This window comes from Mirounga angustirostris, unplaced genomic scaffold, assembly GCF_029215605.1.
Source record: "Mirounga angustirostris isolate CCGP_5_RB_7025 unplaced genomic scaffold, mMirAng1.0.hap1 SCAF_13, whole genome shotgun sequence".
Taxonomy (NCBI): Eukaryota; Metazoa; Chordata; class Mammalia; order Carnivora; family Phocidae; genus Mirounga; species Mirounga angustirostris.
In genome coordinates this window covers 36,148,919-36,175,591 of record NW_026991721.1, presented here as the reverse complement: position 1 = coordinate 36,175,591, position 26,673 = coordinate 36,148,919, and the positions used below count along the sequence as shown (strand labels likewise).

The 26,673-nt window shown below is 39.9% G+C and overlaps 1 protein-coding gene across 2 annotated transcripts in view; it reads left to right on the top strand.

Annotated features, from left to right (window-relative positions):
* The window catches only part of NELL1 (neural EGFL like 1), an 808,674-nt gene that overhangs the window by 471,661 nt on the left and 310,340 nt on the right, over positions 1-26,673 (top strand). For both annotated transcript variants that reach the window (XM_045894008.2, XM_054512010.2), the window contains exon 14: positions 14,004-14,126. In XM_045894008.2, coding sequence (XP_045749964.1) covers positions 14,004-14,126 — 123 coding nt within the window. The remainder of the gene's footprint in view (positions 1-14,003; positions 14,127-26,673) is intronic.

The window sequence follows — 26,673 nt, the reverse complement described above, 5'->3', positions numbered from 1 at the left end:
TGTCACTTCCTCTAGGGAGGCTTCCCTGATTCTTGCCTGGATTATGTTCCCCTTTTGTGTATTACTATATCTAGCACATGTCATCTGGGATCAGAAGGGCCTGCTTTTGTCTCTAGATTGTAGGCTTTATGAAGGCAGGACCAGTGTGTGTCTTAGCCTTTGTAAGCTGTTCCTACCACTTAAAAGGTTCTAAATAATTACGTACTGGTAAAGGAAGCTGCTTTTTACATCTATTATTGAGCGTCTGATCTGCAGGGATAAAAGGCAACCAAGGGCAGGGAGAGGGCCACAAAGTTAGCATGATCTATTTCTCTTCCTTCCCCATACTCTTTCTTTTCCTTCTTTTTAGTCTTCCTCTGCACTCAGAGAAGAAATCAATCATAGAAATCGCCCAGCATACTTACCCATTGGGCCCCCAGCTCTGTAAGGAGGGCAGCGGGGAAGTATCTGACATTATTACATCCTTTATGGTGAGTTGACACACTCACAGTGTGACCCAGAAAGTGTACCCCCACTGCAGGCAGTGAGGTGGATAAAGCTTCGGGTCTTCCTGTGCTCCAGGGATTTTCGTGTTAATACAGATTCCTAGGAATACTCATCAGAGAGCTGGGGTGTCAGAGACCTATTGTAAGCCTCTTTCCATCTTAATAAATATGTACTTTAATATTTCCAAGGTGGCATTTCCTTGGTAGTTGGCCTAGCAAAAATGTTTAAGTATTATAATTTTCATAGTCCCAGCCTAGTTAATCTTTTTAAAAAAGCTAACAATTTTTCAGTATCTGCTATATTGTGGGACCTGAGCAAACATTTCTAATTATATTTTTCTTAATATTGTTCCACAGCCAGGCAGGTAGTATAATGTCTGCTTTAAAGTAAATTGAGTCTCGGAAGGGTTAAGAGGATGACTGGTATCTTGGATCAGCTGCTTGTGGGGGCCTGTGGTTCAGACTCAGTATGTCTGCCCCTCACTCTTCTATTTACCCACCTTAAGCACAGTCAAATGATTTCATTACAGCCTTGTATATACCCTTTCCCTCGATCCTCTAGTGTCTCTATTCTAGAAAACAGTGAAGGGCATCAGAACTTGTCCCCTTAGCATCCTCTCAGCAACTTAGGCTGTGAAAAATTATATGTAATGTTGGTATATTAGTTTTCTAGCACTGCTTTAACAAAGTGCCACACACTGGGTGGCTTAAAACAACAGAATTTTTTTCTTATGATTTTGGAAGTCAGAATCCAAAATCAAGGAGTTAGTAAGGTCACGCTCTCTCCACAGGCTCTAGGGGAGAGTCTGGTAACTCCTGGTGTTCCTTGACTTGTGGTTGCATAATTCCAATCTCTGCCTCTGTCTTTGCATGACCTTCTTCCCTTTGTGTATTTTGATGTGTCTCCTCTTCTAATAAGGGCACCAGTCATTGAAGTTAGGGCTCACTTTAACCGCGTATGTCCTCACCTTAACTAATTACGTCTGCAGAAATCCGAAATGAGATCACATTCTGATATTTCAATGGACATACATTTTGTGGAGGACATTATTCAACTCCCTGCAGTTGGGTATGGAGGACGAATTCAATAGGAATTTGAAGAAGCATGTTGGAAAGCAGGGGAATAGGACTAGCACATTTTCAAGGTTCTGTGTTTCCTTTGATTGCAGCCTCTTTTTCTTGGGGACCTTGTAAGTCAAATGAGACCCCCCAGAGCACCTGACAAGGAGTCACAATCACTGATTAAAAGGGAGGAAAAGAGACTTTGCTTTTTGCCAGTCTCTCTCTCTCCCTCTCTCTCTCTCTCCAGTTCTTTTGTTTTTCTGTACCATCTCCTTGCTTCAGAAAGAGAAAGAACATATTCATACCAAGACTCCCGGCAGGAACAGGCAAACTTCTATGATAAAGATAAGCATTAATCCAGCACTATTTTTCTTGCTGTGTTTTACATTTAGACAGTTTTCTTCCGAGTTCCTTTGGGTAGTTGTAGAACCCGAACAGTCACAAGCCACCAACTTCACAGTGGAGAGAAAAGGGGCCTCAGAGAAAGGGTCACTTTGGGGATGCTTATAAGATTATTACATAAAACTAAAGTCAAAGAACAGTTTTGCTTGTTTTATTCTCATATTGGATATTCCTATCGGACCAGGTGTTTTAAAAGAAGCCCAGAGACGTGGACCACTGTTCAGTTCTTCATCAATTCTGTAGTTTAATGATGCATGTCTGAATTATCCCTGTGGAGCCAAATTAACATTTACTGAATCCGTATTACTTGGTTGGTGTGCTTGTTAGACGCTTTCTCCATGCTTTCTCAGCCAATCTTTCCAACAGCTCTGCGTGATGTTTCTTATTGTTTCCATTTTTGGAAGATGACACTGAGGCTCAGGGACATTAAATGCACTCATTTAGATCCTAGAGTGAGCAAGTGACAAAGCTGGACTTGGACCTAGGGCCTCTGGGACACAGAGGAGAATAACAAAGCTCCTAGTGAAATCTTCCCGTAATTACTGAGGAAGGATTCATGGAAAATTCAGGCCAGCCCTGCACTGAGATGATGTTGATGGTGTGATGATCTCTGCCATTTATGGAGCACCTACGACGTGCCCAAAATGATACCAGATGGTTTACAAAGTCTATTTTCATGAGGTTTCATTATATAAACGTTTCTTGAACATCTCTTCTGTAGGAGAGTCTGTTCAGATGTGAGGAAACAGAGACTAAGCCAAGTTTTCTACTCTTTAGTAATGGTATTGTCCACATGTTGTCCACACAGAAACTGGAACATGGACAGTTGGCCCAGTCTCTCTAGGATTTGCATCCCATGCTGGGATTTGCATCCAGATTGGTCAGCCTCCAAAACTTTGCTTTTTCTGTATAAACTTGGATGAACCTAAAACAAGTTTATTCATTCATTTAAAAAACCCTATTGTTGGGCACCTGGATGGTTAAGTGTCTGCCTTCAGCTCAGGTCATGATCCCAGGGTCCTGGGATCGAGTCCCGCATTGGGCTCCCTGCTGTTTGGGAGCCTGCTTCTCCCTCTTCCTGTCTCTCTCTGTCTCTCATGAATAAATAAATAAAATCTTTAAAAAAAACAACCCTATTGTTTAGTAATAAAAGATGTTTGTTGTAAAAAGGAAAATTCAGAAGTATAAAATGACTAAAATAAATAGTTTAAATGCCTCCCATTTATCCTCTATTCACCTTCCCCTGAGTGTAAACCACTGGTAATAGTTTAACATACATTTTATAGACTTTCTATGTATGTACAAATATATATATAAATGATTAATATACAATATATATAAGCTGCCATATTTAATATATAATACTATATATCCAAGTAGAAAAGCACTTGATTGAGTTTCTACTTTGTGTTTTGTTTCTTACTGCTATGGTAAAATTGAAAAGGATGGGAACTAGTTTTCACTCCTCATTCCCACCTTTTTTCTGCAATCCACATGCCCATTCTGCTCATAACCCCACTCAGGACTTTGAGTGAAGGACAGCTTCCAGTTCTGGAGACCCATTGCCTCTTTGCCAATGAGCAGAGTTAATACACTTTTTCAAAGAGACTGAATTACACAGGAGGATCTGGGATTATAGGATTTGGTATATGAGGAGGTCATAGGGGTCTAAGCTAAAGTTGCTACACCCAGGAGAGAGAAGATGGGGACCCCTAAGTTCTTAAAGGGATGCCTCCCAGAGTGGGGCCAGTTCCACTGAGGAGAATGGATTTGTGGTGCAGCTAAAGATCCAGGTCCCTGATATCAGGGTACCTGCTCTTGGCAAAGATCTTATCACCTGTGCTTAGCAGGGAATAAGCAGGACTTTGAGCTGCCTTTTTATGGGTTATGGTAATAACCAGTGTGCATCTCAGTCTACTCATGAACTTTTGTCTAAAATCTTGAGAACCATAGTGCAATCCTGCTGAGTACAAAGTGGGAGTGGAAAATAACCAAATAATGAAATGGGGAGCTTTGAGTCGTATTTATTCTGAGTTAGAAAGATGTTTCTTGAATTCAAACAATTCAAGCACCATTTTAGATTATAAATAACACATGTCCTTGGGCCTAAAGCATAGATTTTCAGTTTTCACATTTAGGAAAGTAAGGATCATCTTGTAATTGATGCATACATTTTATACATAATTACTTTCTACCCCCAAAATATTACTATAAAATAATTAGCATTTTCAGTTTCCTATACCCATTCACAAAAGAATATTTCATCTGAGAATGATTTCTGATGAGTCTTTACCTCCTCGTCCTAAAGCATGGATAGATAAATAAGTGCTAAAAATTTTAAAAAACTTTATTGAGATACAATTTTTATAGCATAAAGTTTACCTCCTTAATTTGTACAATTCAGTGGTTTTAAGTATATTTTCAGAGTTGTACAACCATTATTATCTGATTTTAGAGCATTGTTAACATCCCAAGAAGAAAACTCGTGCCCATTCACCCTCATTCTCCCATTTCCTCAAGCTTAGTCCTCAGTAACCACTCATCTGTTTCCTGTCTCTACAGATTTGCCTATTGTGCACATTTCATGTAAATGAGATTATACAACACATGGTCTTCTGTGACTAATTTCTTTCACTCAGCAAAATGTTTTTGAGGTTCATGCATGATACATGTTGTAGTACATAGCAGTGCTTCATTCTCCTTTATTACTGAATAACATAAAATAATATACAAAAATAATATGGATGTACCACATTTTCTTTATGGATTCATCAGTTGATGAATATTTGAGTTGTTTCCACCATCTGGCTCTTATGAGTAACATTTATATGAACATTACTGTGCAAGTATTTGGACATGTGTTTTCATTTCTCTTGGATATATAACCTTAGAGTAGAATTGCTGGAACATGTGGTAACCCTATGTTTAACAGTTTGCTGAACTACCAAAGTAATTTCCAAAGTGGCTGAAATGTTTTAGATTCCCAACAGCAATGTAGAAGGGATCCAATTTCCCTACATTCTTATCATCACTTGTTATTGTCTGTGGTTTTTTTTTTTTTTTTTTAAGATTTTTATTTATTAGAGAGAGAGAGAGCATGAGAGGGTGGAGGGTCAGAGGGAGAAGCAGACTCCCTGCTAAGCAGGGAACCTGATGTGGGACTCGATCCCAGGACCCTGGGATCATGACCTGAGCTGAAAGCAGTCACTTAACCAACTGAGCCACACAAGTGCCCCTTCTCTGTGTTTTTGAGTCTAGTGTATGGGAAGTGGTACCTCACTGTGATTTTTTGCTTTGGTTTTCCGTAATTTCTAATGATGCTGGGCGTCTTGTCATGTGCTTATTACCCATTTGTGTATCTTCTTTGGAGAAATGTCTATTTAAATATTTTCCCCATTTTCTAATTGGGTTATCTTTTTATTGAACTGTAAAGGTTCTTTATATGTGTTTGATTCAAGTCACTTGTCAGATAAATGATTTGCAGATAGATATTTTCTTACAAGGCTTAGATTATCTCACAATCCTTAGCAATTCTTTATGAAAGAAATGGCCTACCTCAAAGAGAGCTCCTGAAACCACATCACTTTCTCCCCCTCCCACAAAGTCCCTGTGATAAATACATCAACACATCAGTTCCAGTTGTATTTCATTTTTGAGCTCTTCTAAGTTTCCCTCACCTGCCTGATTCAGTTATGTTTTTCTTAATCTTATTTCTGCTTGACCTCTCTGCAACTTTTGATGCTAAAGGCAATCATACTCTTTGTCTATCATTTTTTCCTCCCTCCCTTCCCTCCTTCCTTTTCTCCCTTCCATCCTTTTATAAATATTAGGCATATACTAAGTTCCAGAAGTTCTGCTAAGGGCTGGATCTAAAGTAAAGAAAGATAAATTTGAGATACATCCCCAAGCGATTTATGCTATAATAGAAAAGGCAGGTATTAGTAAAAATACTAGTACAGTAACAAATGATTACCCTCATGAAGGAGAAGTGCTGAGTGTTATAGGAGTAGGTTACAAGGGAAACTTACCCACCAAGGAAATCAGGTGTTCTTTACTGAGGATGTGAGGACTGAGTTGACACAACAAGGATAAGCAAGCATTAACTGGGCCAAGAGGGAAGACCATGTGAAAGTATCTGACCTGAGGGAGGTAGATAAAGACAGTGTGGGTGAGCAGAGCAGGCAAGAGTGAAAATGAAACAAAATGGGGCTAGGCTGTTAGGTGGAGGTGAAACCATGACAGGACCAGGAGGACAGAGTAACAATGTTCACATTTTGAGATCAAAGGGAAGTAAATGGATGGAAAATTTGAGCAGGGATGGCAAGGTGATCAGATTTGAATTCCTAAAAGATTGCTCTAAATGTAGTATGAAGAATAAATTAAAAATGGGCAATACTGAATGTGGGGAAGATCCATTAAGAAGCTATAGCACTAACTGATAGCAGCTTAGATGTGGGTGAGATAGTGGTGGTTTGGATGAGGGTGATGGCAATGGAAATTGGGATATAGGAATGAATTTGAGAGATACATAGAAAAATCAAGACTTGGTGATGGATATATTATAAGGGATTAAGGGAGAAAGAGACTTCAAGAATGACTAACAATGACATGTCTCTAATTCTTCTGTCATTGTTTGACAATGACTGTCTTGGTTTGTATCCACCACTTTATAACCTTTGGCCACAACCTCTCTGTTCCTGTTTCTTCATATAGAAAATAGGGATGATAATAATTCTTAAGTCATATGAATGCTATAACACATTAGAGCAGAGTCTGGCTCATAGTATGTGCTCAATGAATGTTATTATGAAAAATCCCAATTATTAGTGCTATGTAGAAAAGCAGAGGAGGGAAGTGACTAATTTCTTAAAAATTAAATATATGGAAGACTTTTGATTCTGACCAAGATGGACTAGCCCCATTTCTCCCAGGCCTTTTCTCCTACAACAAAAAGAAAACCCTTGGACATAACACAACAAATAGCCAGGAAGACTCTGAAAGGTGAAAGGAAGGTGAAGTAACTGGGAACTTTGGGACTTGAGGAGCCACAAGGAGTAAGTTGCCCATTTTATATTTGTATCTCCTATGTCCTAGTTGAGGAGCTGAAGAAGACTGCAACATGAAACCAAGAATAGACACATAAAAGCTCCAAGAAAAGCCAGCTCTACTTCTTCTAGGGAAAAGGGGGATTAACAGAACAGAAAACCTTTTTGAAAATACCTCCTCTACTTTAGCCATCTGTCAATGGGAAACCTGCTTGGCAGAGAGAAACTGCTGATTCCCTCCCTGTAGTAATGTCAGTGGGGTTCAGCTTGGTCCTGGGACTCCACTCCACCCAGCAGCTTGGAGACTGAACAAGGCATTGCAAGGCAAGGCTAATAGACACTCTACTCTTTCCCAACTTCATTGTTAGTGGGGCTCACCAGGGAGCTGAACCTCCATCCAGTTCTGACAAGGTATTATGAGATAGAACTAACATCATATTTAATAAGGAGAGACTGAATGCTTTCTCTCTTAGATCAATACCAAACCAATGATGTCCACTCTCAACACTTTTGTGTAACATAGCACTGGAACTCCACACAAAAGGGAACAAAAGGAAATAAAAAGCATAGAGATCAAAAAGAAAGAAATAAAACTATTTCTATTTATAGGTGACATGATTGTCTAGAAAATTGTGAGGAATCTACAAAAAAATAAACCTATAGAATGAGTTCTGAAACATCACAAGCTATGATATCAACAAACAAGAATCAATTATATTCCTATATACTAGCAATCAACATATAGAAACCAAAATTAAAAGAATAATATTATATACGATTGTTCCAAATTAAAATGAAATCTAGTTATGAAGCTAACAAAACATGTACAGGATCTGTATGCTGAAAATTACAAAACACTAATGAAAGAAATTAAAGAATAAATAGGTAGATATACTATGTTCTTGGATTGGAAGACTCAATGTGGTAAAGATGTCAATTCTCTACTAATTGATCTTTCAGTTTAACACAATCCCAATTAAAATCCCAACAAGACTTTGTGTAGAAATGAACAAGCTTAATTTAAAATTTATGTAGAGAGATAGAAAAACTAGAATAACTAAACTAATTTTGACAAAGGAAGAATAAAGTGGGGGAAATCACTATATCTGATTTTAAGGCTCTCTATATACTTACAGTAATTAAGGCAGTGTGGTATTCACAGAGGAATAGACACATAGATCATTGGGACAGAGTAGAGAACTCAGACCAACACAAGTATAACCAGTTGGTTTTTGACAAAGGTACATAATCCGTTGAATGAAGGAAAAGTAGCCGTTTCAACATTTGGCACTCCAGTAATTAGACAAGCATACGCAATTAATAAATAATAACAACTACATAAACCTCAACCTAAAGTTCACAGCATATGCAAAAATTAGCTCAAAATGGGTCATAGGTTTAAAATGTAAAACTGTTAAAAAAAAAAATAGAAAATCTTTGTGACCTAGAGTCAAAGAGTTTTTAGACATGACATTAAAAGCATTATTCATACATTAAAAAGTAAATTGAATTTCATCAAAAATAAAACTTTTGCAATGCAAAGACTGATAAGAAGATGAAAATACAAGGTATAGACTGTGAGAAGATATTTACAAGCCACATAATAAAGGCCTTATATCTAGAACATATGAAGAATTCTTAAAACTCAACAGTAAATTAAAAATCCAATTATAGATGGATAAAGGACATGAGCAGATATTTCACCAAAGCCAAGCCTAAGATGGAAAATGAACACATAGAAAGATGTTAAACACCATTAGCTATTGGCAAAATGCAAATTAAAAACATAGTGCAGTATCACTTACACACCCATCAGAATGATTAAAATTTTAAACGTGGCAATACCAAATGCTGACTGTGATGTGGAGAAACTTGATGACTTATACATTGCTGATGGGTATATAAAATGGTACAGCCATTCTGGAAAATTTTTTGGCAGTTACTTAAAACATGAAACATGCATTTATCTTATGACCTTGTATTTACACTCTTGCATATTTATTCCAGAGTAATGAAAATGCATGTTCACATAAAAACCTGTACTCAGATGTTCATAGAAACTTATTCATAATAGCAAAATGAGACAATTCGTGTCCTTTAATGTGAGTATGTTAAACAAACTTTGATGCATTTATACAGTGGAATACTTCTCCCCAACAAAAGACTATGGACACATACAACAACTCGAATGGAATTCAAGGGCATTTTGTCTAGTGAAAAAAATCAATCTCAAAATTTACTTTATGTGGAATTCTATTTATACAACATTCTCTAAATGACAAACCTATAGAGATGAGAACATATTAGGTGACAAGGAACAGGGACTGGGGATAGGTGAATGTGGGGAAGTGGTAAATAGGTGTAAACAAAGAAAAAATAGCTTGATTGTGGCGGTGGTTACCTGAATTTATACACAATATAAGACAGCTTACAACTATTCACTTACAGACACATACACACCCCTCAAAATGGATGTAGATTTTCAAACTGGTGTAAAGTGAATAAGGTTTATAGACTAGTTAATGGTAATATACCAATGTGTTTTCTGGCTTTCATGTTCTACTACAGCTATATAAGATGGCACTATTGAGGTAAGCTGGGTGAAGTGTAATGGGACTTCTTGTACTACTTTTGCAACTTCCTGTAAATCTGTGACTATTTTCCTTTAAAAAGTAAAAATCTACTTACACTGTGGCCAACACTTTAGAAGTTCCTTTGGGTCATAGCATAAAGTGGAGTTTTGGAAAGAATGCAGAAAAAGAGATGAGATGGATGAGAGTTTGAGTTCCAGACATACAACTTATTGTCTATGTACTTATCCCTCTTAAGTGCTTCAGACCCCAATTTCCTCATCTATAAAATGTGACTGGTGAGATGTGCTTGGCATCTCCCAGTGGGGTCATTTACAACAATTTTGTAAAATAAGTAAGAGATTACTTTGGAAAAAGGAAAGCCACAAGCCAGCCAGACCCCAGACATGGAGCATATGCAGCTGAAGTGACTATTTCAGTATCTTCTTTGGGTCCTGATTAGTGCACTAAGGAAAACAAGGTGTTAATGGATAATGGCTATTGATTACATTTGATTACAATGTTACAGAGGTAGATTAGAGTCTTTCTAAGCCTTTCTGCTGAAGGCAGAGGAAGAATAGGAGGAGGAGAAAGGACCCATGTGAAAATGACAGTGCTTCGTGAGTGCTCAGTAAATATTAGTCAGCATACCAATAATTATCATGATCAGTGGAGAAACAGCATGCCACCACAATCATTATTCTTTTTCCTGAGACGTTGGATACTCCAAATATACTGTAATCAAACTCAGGTCACACATCAACAATTATAAACATACATCCTTCACCTTCCCAATCTATAGTCTTGTTTCTTGGGGACCATAATTGAACATAAGCAAATACTTATTTGGGTCTTCAAAGAGGTATTCTTAATTTAATTGTCTTTAAAAGCCAGTCTGTTCACAGCCTTTCTTCATGAACTACCATCTTATAAAGGAAAGAGAATGTTTTTTTAACCAATTTTAACTACTATCCGACAATTAAGTCTGCTCACAAATAATTGCAGTAGTGATGGCAATAGTAATAACAGTAATAAAATAGCTTACACTTATGGAACACAGATTAGTTGTAATGTGCTATAAGCATTTAACCTATATTAACTAATAATAATCCTCACGACCACCTCAGGAGATAGGTTCTATTATTATCCACATTTTATACCTTAGGAAACTAAGACACAGATTGGCACAATAACTTAAGTTCACATAGCTAGTAAGTGGCAAACCAGGGACCTCTAACCCAGGCTGCATGGTTCTGGAGTCTGTGCTCTCAACTGCTTTGTCATGCATCTCTCCCCTGTTCAGTTGCTTGTCCAGCACCTTTTGCAGCATCTCCAACAGCTGTAAGGGAATTTGATGTTTTTAGAGACCTTTCCTTCTACTGTTATTTCTATCCAACATAGGTCAGATCTTCAGTGGGAATTTGGGTCTAGTATAGAAGAAGACCTTCTTCCTTTCTGGCTTTATGGAATCACTTCCATATGTCTTGGTTTAACTTCAGCCACATCCAGATTTGCTTCTAACGGCTCAGTGATATCGTCACCCTGGTGTCCAGTGTCACAATTTGTAGCTCCGCCACTAACTGGTTTTGTGATCTTAGGCAGATTAGTGAATGTCTTTTTATCTCAGCTCCTTCATTGTAAAATGAGGCATCTTCATATGATTGATAGGAGAATTAAATGATGTATGTGTAACATTTAGCTCAATGCCTGGCGCTCTCTAGGTTCAGGACCATTATGTGAAGTAATGATAGGTAAGGTGGAGGTTGTATAAAATATGCTATAGTTGCTGTCTTCAAATTAATCAGTTAAAACATTAATGATAAAACTCGCAAATATCACCATGTATCTGATTGCCTCTGAGGATTTAAAGATACCAAATTTGGTAAAAGTTCCAAGATGGTGAAGTTTATGTGGTGTGGAGAGCAGATATGCAAGGCTTTTATGGCAAAAGTATGGGCATGAAGCAGTGTTTGAAGCCAGCCAAGGGTGCAGATAGTCCAGCTACATTGGGAGACTGTATACTGAGTCACGGAAACAAAATGACAAACTGGAGAGAGGTAGGAATGAACTCCTAGGTTTGCAGGCCAGTGATGGGGCCATCTCATCAGAGAAGAGGGTTTGCTTCAAAAATAATTGGAAGATAAGACCAGGTAGGATGGATGTGTTAATTAACTTGATGAGGGAAATCTTTCATGATGTAGGCGTATAAGAAATCATCAGTTTTGTCAATTATACCTCAACAAAGCTTGGTGGAAGAAAGACTTGGTAGGTGAGGGTGGACCAGATGTTTGGGATGTTGCATAAAACCATACCTTTCTTTCACCCGTAGTGCCCTTCATGGGCAATTCTGACTGAGAAAACCATGACCATTTTTAAAAGACCAATTCCAATACTACCTTTGGCAAGAAGACCTTTCTCCCTACTGCCAGAAATTGCTTTCCTCCAATGGACTCTTACTTCAGTTTATCTTTATTCCTCCTATCTATCATGACCACACATGCCGGCTTGTGTAAGCTATTATGAGGCATGCCTGTTATTCCAGTGTGATTATTAGCAGAGTCCCCGTTCACTCTAAAGTATATTCTGTTTGTCTGATAAAATATAAGGTCACCTACTTACAACCCTTATCACTTCTTCCCTGTGTTCTGCTTAGTTGTATATTGATGCCTGGTGGCCTCTATTAAAATGTTCATGTGAGCAGAGATCATATCTACTCACCTTTGTATTCCCAGTACAGACCCTAATAATTATTAAATGAATTTAAGTAAGGGATTGAAAACGTGGGCGTCGAAGTCTATACTCTTCGACTTTTTGTGTGCCCAGCATCCTCTGGTTCCTGCATATACTAGGTGCTTCATAGGTCTGTAAATTTGATCTGACATCCATGGGGTTGTACGATTTCTGGAGTGTGCTGGAGATGACATTAGCACAGGCTTGAAGTGAGTTGTCATAAATCTTCTCTTCTCCCTACTTGCTAACCTGTGCATGTTTCTCACTGACCATTTGGGTTGGTCTTAAGGCTGGAAGAAATTTTTTTTTTCCTTTTTTAAATCCAAGGTGTTAAATCGAAAGTCATATGCTTGTGTGTGCTCTACTTTAATTGCACATGGGTGACTAAAACAGCTCTACTTTGTAGAATTCAACTTTTCTCATTACCAGGTCTCTGTTAGAAAATTTAGAATACAAATTAATGATGATAGATGATATTTCAATGATCTAACAGTACATTTTATAAACTATATTGAATTTTTAGTGTGGTTCAGTTAGTGTTATTTTGGGGAGGTTTCTAGCCTCGATTTCAGCTCTTGTTTTACGACCTCTTGTGACTTAAATAAATTTATCTGAATTTTCTTCTTAAAATTTCTAAGAAGTTATACTAGCGGATGTTAAAGGGAATAATGCCTAAACTTTCGATACTGTTTATTGACAGAGTAGTCGTTTGGATGACTGTTTAAATTTCCTGATTATCACAGGAAAGTGTCATTATCTGTGAAATCTTGATTTCTAACTTGGAATCTTTCAGTTCATTTTTTAAAGTGTTGGGTCTACATCCTCCAACATCTTGTGGGTTAAGGATGCCACAGCTATTTGAAAATATACAACCATGTGACTACCCATCAGTCATCAACCCAGGGGTTGAATGCTGACCCTTGTGAACTTGGGCTACATGGAAAACTAGAGTTCAGGGCCCCGCTGAAGGCCCTTGGAGAGAGGTCCTAAGAATAAATCCCTTTTGGACTCGGCACAACCCGTGCTTGCCAACATTTTCCATGACCAATGAAATTCCTTTGAAATTCCTTGTTAGTAAATGCTTCTTTGCCAGGTTATATTAACTGAGACTTCTTCTTTGGAATCTCACATGTGGGATTGTTTCTTTATCCTTCTTTGACCTTAGAGGAAGTTTTCCCGACCTAGGTGCTGTTGACGTTTTGTACTAATTAATGTTTTCTTGTGCTGGGCTTTCCTGTGCATTGTAAGATGCTTAGCAGCTTCCCTGGCCTGTATCCACTATATTCCAGTAGCACCCCCACCCCAAGCCATGATAACCAAGGATATTGTCAGACATTGTCAAGTGTTTCCAGTGGGGAGGAGATGCAGAATTGCTCCCTGCTGAGAAACACTGCCTTAGAGCCTCAATAGAAACCTTTGCAGGTCATGGAAAAGGCAATGTCCTTAGAGCAGCTCTTACCAGTCCTGTGACTTGCATAAGACCCTGACTTCTCGGACCCTTAGTTTCTTTACCTGCAAAGCAGGGATAATGACACTCAACTTGCAGAGTTGTTGAGATTTCAGCCTCACTAGGTGTAGAAACTGCCAAGTACATAGTAAGAGCCCCATACCTGGTAGTCCCTGTCATTCTTTGGTGAGTCCCAACTTTTCCCACACTTGTGATGCCAACTTAAGAAGACATGTGTCTCTCTTTCTCCCCCTGCAAACAGAGCATGATGAATGTGGCAGCGGGCAGCACAACTGTGATGAGAATGCCATCTGCACCAACACTGTCCAGGGACACAGCTGCACCTGCAAACCGGGCTACGTGGGCAATGGAACCATCTGCAGAGGTAGGCTTGCTGCCTTAGGGGTGAGCTGGGGCCTCTGGCCTGCCTGGGCTCCTGGTACTCATGTGGCAAACCCTTTAAACCGTGGTGCTAACTGAGCCTGGCCAGGCTTCTGTTCCTGGTCTGTCATCTGGTGAGGGCACTGTGCAGCAGAGAAGAAGAAAAATGCTTTAAGTCTACATTTTGGATTGAATGCAGAAGGTATGCCTTTGGGTGAGGGGCATTGCTCCACAACTGTGAATGGCTCTGTTTGGCTTTGCCTCTCGGCCTGAGTTTGGGAGGGACACTGTGATTGCTGATGTTCCCTATGAGCTTTGCTCAGAGAGCAAGTGGGCACTGCCCGTGGCCATATTCGAGGTATCTGCTTGGGTAGGAGGCTTCAGGTCTCTCTCTGTGTGCTGAGCAGTTCAGCAATTCAGAGGCAGTGCCTTGGCTGCCATCTGCATTTAGAATAAAATTAAAATTGCTCCTGATGGCTTATGAGAGCATTCAGAATCTGGTCTCTGGCTCCTCTCAGCTGGCAGCTCTCTCTTCTCTCTCACTCATTCCTTCTACAACCAACATATTATTCCTCACTATTTCTCAAACATGCCAACCACATTCCCATCTCAGGGCTTTGCGCTCTCTGTCCCCTCAGCCTGGATACTTCCTTGGGGTCTCTATGCAAGGGTTCCCTTATCATAGCAACTTTGGTTGGCCAACCCTAAAATAGCACCCCTATTATTTCTTAGCCTCATACCCTACTTAACTAACACAACATGACAGAACATTGTACATTTATGTGTTTGCATCTGTACTGTCTGCCTCCCCACTGGAATGGAAGCTCTCTGAGAGCAACCACTTAGTTTTGACTCCCTGGTCTGTCCCCAGCAACTAGAACGATGCTTGGCACGTTGTAGGCACTCAGTAAGTATGTGTTAACTTACTGAATTAACCAAAGAGGAAAGTGACAACATTACACTGAAAAGGGGGCAAAATGTACAAAAAATAGGAAATAATCCTTTGAGTTAGGTATTATTGTAATTATCCCCATTTTAGAGGTGACAAAAGTGAGGCACAGAAAGGTTAAGTAACTTACCCAAGGACACACAGCATATTATCAGTACTCCCCTGCAGAGATGACATGCTGATGAAGAGAGAGAAATAATGTGCAATGACTAAGTAACCATATTCATGCTCTCAACTGGGGAGAATTTTTAAAAATCGATTTTATTCTCGGCACACCAACTGAGTAGGTGACTGTGGTTAAGCTTCTAACTCTTGGTTTTGGCTTAGGTCATGATTTTGGAGTCGCGGGTTAGAGCCCCGAGTTGGGCTCCACGTTCAGCCTAGAGCCTGCTTAAAGTATTCTGTCTCCCTCTGCCCCTCCCCACTGTGCTAGCTCTCTCTCTCTCTAGTACATAAATAAATCTTTAAAAAATTGATCTTATTCTCTGTTGGTGAGGTTGGGGTAAACAGATTTATTATTTGTTTACATGACAGTGTAAATTGGTGAAACTTTTTAATGGCAATTTGAGAAAATCTATCAACAACATTTAAAGTAAATCTGAAGAGTAATCTAAGGATCCTCTTGATTCCATTGATTTTACCTTCTGAAATGTATTCTAGGAAATGCACATGTCATGAGGGGAGGAATATGCACATACAGTGATGTTTTGCTGCATAGTTTGTATTCACTAAAAGTCAGAAACAACCAAAATATCTGTCGGTAATGGAATGATTGGTTTCACATATTTTGTGGAATGGAATACAGTGATTTAAAACTCTATCTCTATGTATGTACATACACGTGTGCATGTGCATACACACACTCTGAAAGATCTCCGAGACATACTTTTGAGGAAAAAAATCTATAGGACAATACCTATATTACCATCACATATCTAATTTATTATTTACAAATATCTATATGCATACTTATGTCAATGCGTAGAGACTGGAAACATGCAAACTGTTCATTTTATTGTCCATGGGGATGTGTATGTGTGACAAAGAACATTGACCTCAATGAATTCAATGTTGTTTGCATCTTTTACAGTGGGAATTTACACATATAATATTTGTGTGTGTGTTTTTTAAGTTCCGTGAGACAAATAAAAGTGCTAGTGCTCAGGTTTTAAAAAAAGGCTGAAGATACTTAACAAAGTAAAACAAAAGACCTAAATATTAATATAATTCCGTGGATTATCAAGCCCACTGCTGGTACTTGCATGCCAATGCTAGAAGTCTGAGGAGCACATAGGGATTTGACTTTAGTGCATTTTTTTTTTTTTCAGAATTATGTTACTTCATAAAATAATATTAATTGCACTAGTTCAGTGAGTTTGTGTTTGCCAAACCCTCACATGTCGTTGTGGTAAGTAGTAGCTTCACCTTTGTGAAATTTGAAAGTCTGATTGTAAGAAATATGTTTCAGTAACATTCCTGGTGTCCACAGGCTCTGAAAATACATCTTCACTTGAAAGTTATGAATCAAGGACAGTAATTTTCTTAACGTGGTTCTCATGGTCATTTGTGTGGACATCAATAAGATAGGGAGAATCTCATGTTTTATAAATAGTGCCTAGGGGGGCAGGGCAGTGTAGTTGAAGAACTGGACCACAAGGTTACAGAGTTTGGGGTTAGACAAGATTTCCTTGCTGGTGAGTTGTAACTTCTATATTTTTACATAGTAAAATTGGGTTAACATCACCATCTGTGTTTTTCCAACAATGTTATTGCAAAGAAGTTTTAAAAGAGTGTATATGTATATATATATATATATCTATATATATCTATATATATATCAATGTTTTTTAAAATATCAAATGCTGTAAAATGTAAAAACAGTATCAGTAGTGGTACAATGAGTGAGAAGGAGGAGGCAGTTGATGAGTTGGCTTGAACCTCAGCTTTCTGACTGAAGTACCCAAATTTGTGTCTCAGTTTCAAGGCATACATTTTATAGTTTTCCAACTGTAACTGAAACATTTACAGAGAGAGTTGGACAAGGATAACTAGACAACTTAACCAATTTTTTTTTTAAAAGATTTTATTTAGTTGAGAAAGAGAGAGAGAGAACGAGGGAAGAGGGGCAGAGGGAGAGAATCTCAAGGAGACTCCCCGCTGAGTCATGACCCTGTGATCTTGACCTGAGCCCAAATCAAGAGTTGGCTGCTTAACTGACTGAGACACCCAGGTGCCCCAGAAAGATCCTTCTAAGTGAGAGAGAGAGAAAGATCCTTCTAAGTAAGCGAGCGGGGGGCGGGGAGGGGCAGAGAGAGAAGCAGACTCCAGGCTGAGCAGGGAGCCCCCTGTGTGGGACTGGATCCCAGCACCCTGGGATCATGACCTGAGGGTAAGGCAGAGGTTTAAGGACTGAGCCACCCAGGCGCCCTTGAACTGTTTTTTTAATGTATAAAAGCTCTTCTACAGGTGGTATTATTCAGAGAATTGACTACATCTGCATAGAAATAAACACCATTAACACTATTCACAAGCAAAACACAAGGCAGCACTTTCTCAATCAATACTAATTGGTGTGAATTCTTTCAGATGGGCTTTCCTGGTGGCCAGTGCTCAGGGAAGGTGTTTTTTTTGGAATTTTTTTTTTTTTTTCCACGTGGATGGTAAATACCCTTTCAGCTTCAACAGTCATAAAATACGTGCGAGCTGGCTTGCTGAATGTGTTTGCATGTTACCGCATTAGTTCCACCATATCCCTGGAGGTTGATAGCATTGTTCCAGCTCACGGGTAAATCTTGAATAAGACATAGCTAAATCCAATTTAACCTGATTAGTGCTACTGTCTTTAGTTCCCCTCATCTTTTCCGTTTTTCTTCTCTTTCCCCTTCTTCCTTTTCCTCCCTGGCTATTCATTATTTAACACTCTTTCGTTTGTTTGCTTGTTTCCTTCTAACTAGAGACTATAAAGAAATCAGAAAGGAAAGAGAGAGTACAATGGCAATCTATGATTTTTTAATTTGCTCCCATTTTTTGATAGACTAAAATACTTTTGAAACTATGCAAGATTTGCTGCTAAAAGTTTGGGGTTAAATGGACAAAACACTGGCAAACTGTTTCAGATCTGATTTGCACAACCTGACCTGAGGGTTGGGGTTGTGTGTGAGAATGTTGACCTGCTTTCCTTCCCAGTCCTGCATGGACCTGGATCTGAAGGTGGGCCCTGGGCCGCTGCCAGTTAGTAGGCGTGACCTTCTCCCTTGTCTGTCCCTTAGGGCTGGATGAGATGTGATGATCCTTGAGAACATTCTTGTCTTAATGACTGATAATACTGACATTTATTTTATAAGCATAGAGTAAGTGTGAATTCCGTGTCTGGAGCATAGTTCTGGGCACCAAAAGAGTAAAAGGCAAATAAGACAAGGTCTCTGGAGACGTCACCATTTAGTGTGGTGGGGGAAAAGATTTGAACAGATACTTCCCACCCAATATAACTTATTTACAAAATGGTATTATGTGTAAGAGGCTTACAAAAAAATATTCAAAATATAGAGCCACATGAAAGCCATTATTATGTGTTAGTTAGGACTCCTTTGGTTGCAAATAAGAGGAATCTAGCAAGCCTGGCTATGTAATTGTTAGAGCCCAGAGTAAAATGAGAGTGGGGGAAAAAAGGAAAAGTCTTCTGTTTAAGAGTACTAAAATATAAAGTTCTTGTGTTTCTTTTGTAGTCTCTTTCTCAACTTATCAAGGTGTTTTCTATTTGCTATTTAAAGTCACTCCCGAGGGTGCCTGGGGAGCTCAGTTGGTTAAGTGTCTAACCAGTTCTCCTTCTACCTCTTTCCCTCCCCCCCCAATTAATTAAAAAATAGTCACTCCCTTGGCTGCCGGGATACTCTTAAGGTAAGTGCAGATGCTCAGAGAAGCTTCAGGCCCATCCCCTAACTTGACAGGTGCACTTGGCCCACTGACCTCAGGGCTCCTCTCTGCCGTCACAAGTGCAGTGTGATCTGGCTGGGGCAGGGAGGTTAAGCCACTTATCTCCCCTTCCCTTGAGCCCTGCACCCCATTCCACAACAGATAGGCAACCTAAGAGACTGCAGTCTCCCTAGCAGTTCCCTGCATCACGTGTAGAATGCACCTGAGTGCTGTCAGCTTGGGGAGAGGATGACACAGTCATCCTTTACCTGGAGAAGCCCCCGTGCCTGCATTCCCAACCCTGACCCTTCCTGTATCTGCACCGGACCCTGCTGGGGGCAGAGGGCAATCACTGGTGAGTGGCGAAGACAGAGGCTGTGAGGGACCAGGGCCCAGGGGTCAGAAGAAGGGAGAGCTGAGAACTCATCCTGGGTTGGGTGGAGGCCATGGGAGATGGGACCACACATGAGCTGAGGCTCCAAAGCCTCAGTGAATGCTCTCTTGTCCCATCAGACCGCATTTCCAAAACACATTCAAAGATGAAATTATTAAGAATGTTAAGTTGCTGGCACAGAGCATTAATCCCCAAATGAAGGGTTCTTCTGAGCTGGTTGTATGCCGGTGAAGTTGGACATGTCTGCTGGCCTTTGCTTTCCAGGTGTGTCATATAACCTAAGAGCAAAAATGTGGTTGGGATTTAGGAACACATTTCTCCAGGAGCTCGAATGCTGATAGTACTCTCTCCTGTCTCCTTGCTGGATTGGCTCCCTACTTTGTCTTCTTATGGGCTGGCTTTGTGTTTTGTCCATGTGGTTGAGGATCATATCCTCTGTTTTCTAGCTTCAGAAACGTGGCCTTATCAGGCTACCAGAGATGAACTCTTGGGGACCAATATATTAATTTTTTATGATAACTGTTGTGATTTGAAAAGAGCCTAGAAGTGATACCCTTTTCCCCCCACCTGCATTCAGAACCAGTTGAGAGACAAATCAAGCAGTGGAAACTAAAATGTCAATATGAGCATTGATAAAAATTATACCAGAAAACATGGTTTATGTATTTGGTAATAATATTCATAATGTTGAATCCCCAAATTAGACTGATGCACCTATTCACAGTGGACCAAGGCAACCCCTGGAGCACTTCACATAGGGCTTCCTCTGCACACTGAAGAGCAATAGAAACAGCCCAGAATGGGTGTTTCCTGTGTACCTTGTGATCCCTAGTGCGTAAGTGAGCAAAGACCTGGGCTTTGCATGTCCAGGTCCTCTCTCTCACTCACCAGCATTCCAGAAGAATGAGAGGGTGGGCCAAGGGGAAACTTTCCTTAGGGAAATCAGATAAATAGAAAAGAAGTCCCCCCCACCACCACCACTCACCAACTCCACCAACAACTTATATTAAGCAGTGGCAAAATGTAAAAAAAAAATTGGCAAACTGTTTGTGTGTAGTTTCACCTTCTTTCTTAGATGAAAATATGCAGGGAGCTGTTCTTTACAATTCTGCATTCTTTTTTATTTTATTTTATTTTATTTTATTTTATTTTATTTTATTATGTTAATCACCATACATTACATCATTAGTTTTTGATGCAGTGTTCCATGATTCATTGTTTGTGTATAACACTCAGTGCTCCATTCAATACATGCCCTCTTTAATACCCGTCACCAGGCTAACCCATCCCTCCACACCCCTCCCCTCTAGAATCCTCAGTTTGTTTCTCAGAGTCCATAGTCTCTCATGGTTCGTCTCCCCCTCCGATTCCCTCCCCTTCATTTTTCCCTTTTTACTATCTTCTTTTTTTTTTTTTTTTCCCCCACATATAATATATTATTTGTTTCAGAGGTACAGGTCTGTGATTCAACAGTCTTAGATAATTCACAGCGCTCACCATAGCACATACCCTCCCCAATGTCTATCACCCAGCCACCCCATCCCTCCCACCCCCACCACTCCAACAACCCTCAGTTTGTTTCCTGAGATTAAGAATTCCTCATATCAGTGAGATCGTATGATACATGTCTTTCTCTGATTGACTTATTTCACTTAGCATAATACCCTCCAGTTCCATCCATATCGTTGCAAATGGCAAGATTTCGTTGTTTTTTTTTTTATGGCTGCATAATATTCCATTTTATATACACACACACACACACATACACACACACACCACATCTTCTTTATCCATTCATCTGTTGATGGACATCTTGGCTCTTACCATAGTTTGGCTATTGTGGACATTGCTGCTATAAACATCGGGGTGCACGTACCCCTTCAGATCACTACATTTGTATCTTTGGGGTAAATACCCAGTGGTGCAATTGCTGGGTCATAGGGTAGCTCTATTTTCAACTTTTTGAGGAACTTCCATACTGTTTTCCAGAGTGGCTGCACCAGTTTGCATTCCCACCAACAGTGTTGGAGGGTTCCCCTTTCTCTGCATCCCTGCCAACATCTGTCGTTTCCTGACTTGTTAATTTTAGCCATTCTGATTGGTGTGAGGTGGTATCTCATTGAGGTTTTGATTTGGATTTCCCTGATGCCGAGCGATGTTGAGCACTTTTTCATGTGTCTGTTGGCCATTTGGATGTCTTCTTTGGAAAAATGTCTGTTCATGTCTTCTGCCCATTTCTTTTTTTTTTCTTTAAGATTTTATTCATTTATTTGACAGAGAGACACAGCGAGAGAGGGAACATAAGCAGGGGAGCGGGGGTGAGAGAAGCAGGCTTCTTGCCAAACAGGGAGTCCGACGCAGGGCTCGATCCCAGGATCCTGGGATCATGACCTGAGCAGAAGGCAGACGCTTAACGACTGAGCCACCCAGGCGCCCAGTTCTGCCCATTTCTTGATTGGATCATTTGTTCTTTGGGTGTTGAGTTTGATAAGTTCTTTATAGATTTTGGATACTAGCCCTTTATCTGATATGTCATTTGCAAATATCTTCTCCCATTCTGTCGGTTGTCTTTTGGTTTTGTTGACTGCTTCTTTTGCTGTGCAAAAGCTTTTTATCTTGATGAAGTCCCAATAGTTCATTTTTGGCCTTGCTTCCCTTGCCTTTGGCGATGTTTCTAGGAAGAAGTTGCTGTGGCTGAGGTCGAAGAGGTTGCTGCCTGTGTTCTCCTCTAGGATTTTGATGGACTCCTGTTTGAATTCTTTAAGTAAAAACTCAGAGCTAAGGATTAGCCCCGGGGGAGTTATTGGCTCATCATCTCACTATCAGTTCCCTGGCTGCAAGTCTCTCCAGTGTGGATCTCCTGATCTAGGGTCTGTTCTAAACCTACTGTGATGCCCTTGCTCAAAATCCTCCAGCATTTCAGAAGATGGTGATATCACATTCCTAGTGTCCCCTCAGTGTTTTCTTTCTTTCTTTTTTAAAGATTTTTATTTATTTATTTGACAGAGAGAGACACAGCAAGAGAGGGAACACAAGCAGGGGGAGTGGGAGAGGGAAAAGCAGGCTCCCCGCAGAGCAGGGAGCCCGATGCGGGACACCCGATGCGGGACTCGATCCCAGGACCGTGGGATCATGACCTGAGCTGAAGGCAGTCGCTTAACCAACTGAGCCACCCAGGCGCCCGCCTCAGTGTTTTCTTGATGTCTAGAGAAATATGTTAAACACTGGACAAGGAAAGAGTAGTTATTTTCAAGCCATGTGTGGGGGCTCTTTCATGACTTTGCAATTTATGGCAATGTACCTTCATTTTTTAATTACCTTTCGATTCCAGGAAGCCCTCCCTGATCTCAGGCTGGGTGAGCACTCCTTCTCTATGCTCCAAGACACTCCAAACCCTCCTCCAGTCCCTGTAATCCCATGCTGCAGCTGACCATTGACTTACCTGCTTCCTGTAGCTCACTACTGCAGATCTAGGTTTAACCAGCATTTAGCACAGAGCCAAGCATGGTGTAGTGCTTGGAAGTTTCCTGATGAATGAACACATTAAGATTCCTTTCTAATAGAGCATACACTTGTGTATCTAGAAGATTACTGGAAGATTCTGCAACAAAGCAAAATCTGCATTGGAACACAGAGGCACTTAGGCCACTCAAGCTTTGCCCCCAGCTGAGGATGCCTCCTCCTCTCAGGAAGGTAGATATGCAAATAGACGTTAGTATGGAGTCTGCTTTGTTAATGGATTGACCGACTTTTGAAGAAAATCATGACAGTAAAATTCACTTCACTGTAGAAGTTCCTGGAATATAGCTGCAGGTCTATTCTGAGGCACATTTGAATACTCTAGTTCTCTGAAGTAATTTTTTATGAGTGTGTTTGCATCGAGGTGCATTTGCGGAAGTGCTGCTTCCCAGAAATTCTGCTTGATGGGAGGCTGGATAAATTGTACAAGAAAACCCCAGAAAGTGAGTTAACAGAAGGCCAGAGAAGGCTTGATATAGACAGATTAATGTGACAGCGCATGCTAAAGATGTAAATGAAATTCTGAGTTAAATAAGTAATCTAGGGATCTTACATGCACAGAGTTGCTTTCAGAGACTCAGATGCTACGGGAGGAAAGGAGAGGGAGAGAGAGGAGAGAAAAGGAAGTTGTTTTAATACAATACCACTGAAGATAATGAAGTTGATAAACTGCTGGGCTGTGACTCAGAGAAGATGATGTTTAGGGATTTTGAAGCAAATGCAAGGGGAATAGGAAAGCCTTTGGCAAGAGTACTCACAGCACTCCAGATGGAGTTTTGAAAGCAGTTAATGTAAGGAGGAAGACCCCAGGAAGGTCCCAGTCTAAAATTCTGCCTTGAGATGTACAGACAAAATGTTGGAGAGAATGACGAGAGGTAAGATTGACCTTACAGCACCGTTTGACCCATTTAGAGCCAGGTCCATTTGTAAAAACACATTCGTAGTGATAAATAGATAAAGGTTGTGAATATTTTTAAGAGTGCACCTCTGGTTATAGAGCAATTTCATAACATTTCGAAGAGGGATTTGAAACTTGACCCTACACGTGATTCATTTATGAAATCAAGAAGCAGGTAGGTTAGAGGAAGCTCAGGATCAAACTCTGTCAATAGGAAGAATCTTTCAACAAATGTGAACTGCACCTGTAGCAGTGAGAGCCACTGAAAATTTTCCACCTAAAGATGATGATATGGGATCTGTCCCTTTGGTAGTGGTTAAGGTTTTTTTTTTGTTTTTTGTTTTGTTTGTTTTTTTGTTTTTTCAGGATCATATTGAAATAATTGGACCAGGTCAAATTACTATAAGAAATGTGACTTTCAGATTTTTTTAGGACTATTTGATGATTTGACCATGGATCATAAACATAAAGACAAGACTGATGTGGGTGTGGATGACAAAATCCCTTTCAGTTATGTTCAGCCTGTTATCAGAGAATGTTGTTAACACAGAGATACAGGTTTGAATATACAGTGGTAAGATAGTTTATTAGGAACATGCCCAGCCATAATGCCATGCTTAAATATTCATAAACCTGAAAAGTGGGCTATAGAATGACACAATTTTATTCTAAAGAAGCTACTTTATATTGAATAAAGTCTATACTCTTCAGCAAGGCACTCAAGACCCTGTGACAGCTTGGCCCTATCTGGCTATTTCGAGCCTCATCTCTTACCCATTACCTTACCAGTCACACTTGAGAGTTAACTAACTATTCTCTGTCCAGGCCAGGCCCCCTAACTCATGCCCCCTTCCCTCTCCTTGGGATCATTTATTATACTGGAGAGACTTTTCTATCCTCTTTTTCTTCCAGTTGAAGAAAAAAAGTTTCTTCCTGTTTACCCCTTTTTTTTCCTTAAAGATTTTATTTAGGAGAGATAGATAGCATGAGTAAGGGGGGGAAGGGCAGAGGGAGAGGGAGTAGCAGGCTCCCCTCTGAGCAGGGAGCCCGATGCGGGGCTCTATCCCAGGACCCTGGGATCATTACCTGAGCCAAAAGCAGATGCTTAACTAGCTGAGCCACCCAGGGGTCCCCTGTTTACCCTTCCTAGTCCCACTCAAATCCCATTTTCCTTGATCTTTTCAGTCAGAATAAATTGCTGCTTCTCTTATTTCTGCTTGTATTTAATACATTATGCCTTGTTAAATTTAGCTGTTTATGTATCAGCCTTTCTCACTGACAGAAGACCTTGTGCTTCCTGGGTGCTCAGTAAATATATATTGATGTGAAATGGGAATTGGCTAGTTCATCTGACACAAATCCACTCTGCTCTTGTAGCCTCGTGTATTAATTACTCTGAATCTAGACCATCATTCAGATAATCAAAGAAAAATTAAAATTGTAAATGCTTGAGTAATATCTGTTTTAATATTTTAGAAAATCATCAATGGGCCTTTTATTTACGTTCAAAGACACTATCTGTTGTACACAGAAAATTCGTTTATTCTACTTTATGTTTCATTCCTATTGATACCAAATACCCCATCAATACCAAATGTCCTATGGATACCGAACATAATTATAGTAGAAATGATCAAATCCTTTATCCTCATTTAAGAGGCAATAGGCAGCCCAAGTGTGGTATCTTTTTTGCATGTTTGCATCTCTCTCTCTCTCTTTTTTTTTGCACGTCTATTTCAAAATCTTCTTTAAATGGCTCCTATTTAGACTCATTCACTTATTTACTCAGCAGTCCTACCTAGCGCTAGGTGTAGATCTGGAAAGCACTTGTGATGGGAAGTCAAGGCAACATGGGGAACATGACAAGTTACTAAACACAGAACTCTGCCCCTCATGTTCCAAGAGACTTCCATAGTTTCTCAGAATGTACTGTTGAGTAGGACATTATCTTTTCATACTGTGTCTTGGCTTCCCGGTTGACCATTGGGAAACATTTATGAGTTTCAGATCTGTATTCCACTATGTGGCCCCAAACAGCATGGAATCGATTATTCTGATGGTCATATAACTTTGAACCATTGATAAACTTGGGATCACATTATTTCATAAAAATGGAGTATTTCTCTCCTACTGCCTGTTGGAAGTTTGGAGGGTCACCATTTTTTTCCCTCCATTCCTGCAGGTTCAAATCAGTACAAAATCGACATGGGACAATGTGGGAATTGTAGTGTTGGCTTTATCTTGGTCTTTCTGGGACAGTCAGGCCCCCCTCCAGGGCTCGCCTCTCATAGTTTCTTAATTGTAAGGGCAGAAGCTAAAAGAGACAATGCTTGGTCAGATCTCTGCTTTACTGATTGCATACAAATGGAACATTCTGGAAGTCTCTCTATGCCTGATATAAAAGGTCTGAGGAAGAGATGGTTTGTATCATGTTGGAGCCATGGTCTCTGTGGCACATGTGAATCAATTTGTCACTTGCCAAGGAGACACTTCTCCTCCTAAGGGAAACAGCTATTTTCTGTTTGAAAACAGAAACAAACTTAAAATAAACATTCCACTGCCATTCCCTCCTGAGGACTAAAAAAGATAGCATGCTAAAGATGCTCCATCCCCACTACTGCACCCCCAGAAATGCTCACCTATTTTAAATGCACTATGACTGGTAATAAAAGTAGATTGGTAGTAATGTTAACCCGAGTATTTGAATATCAACTGCAGTGTTAAGCAGCATTAAAATAACTTCAAACATTTTTGGCAAACTCACTCTCCTACAAATGCTTACCAACCAGTACTGGTACTAAATTTAGAAGTGGGTGTATTTGTTATAGTCCTAAAGTAGAGGAGGGCACTTTTAACACTGATTTAATTCTAAGAGAAAA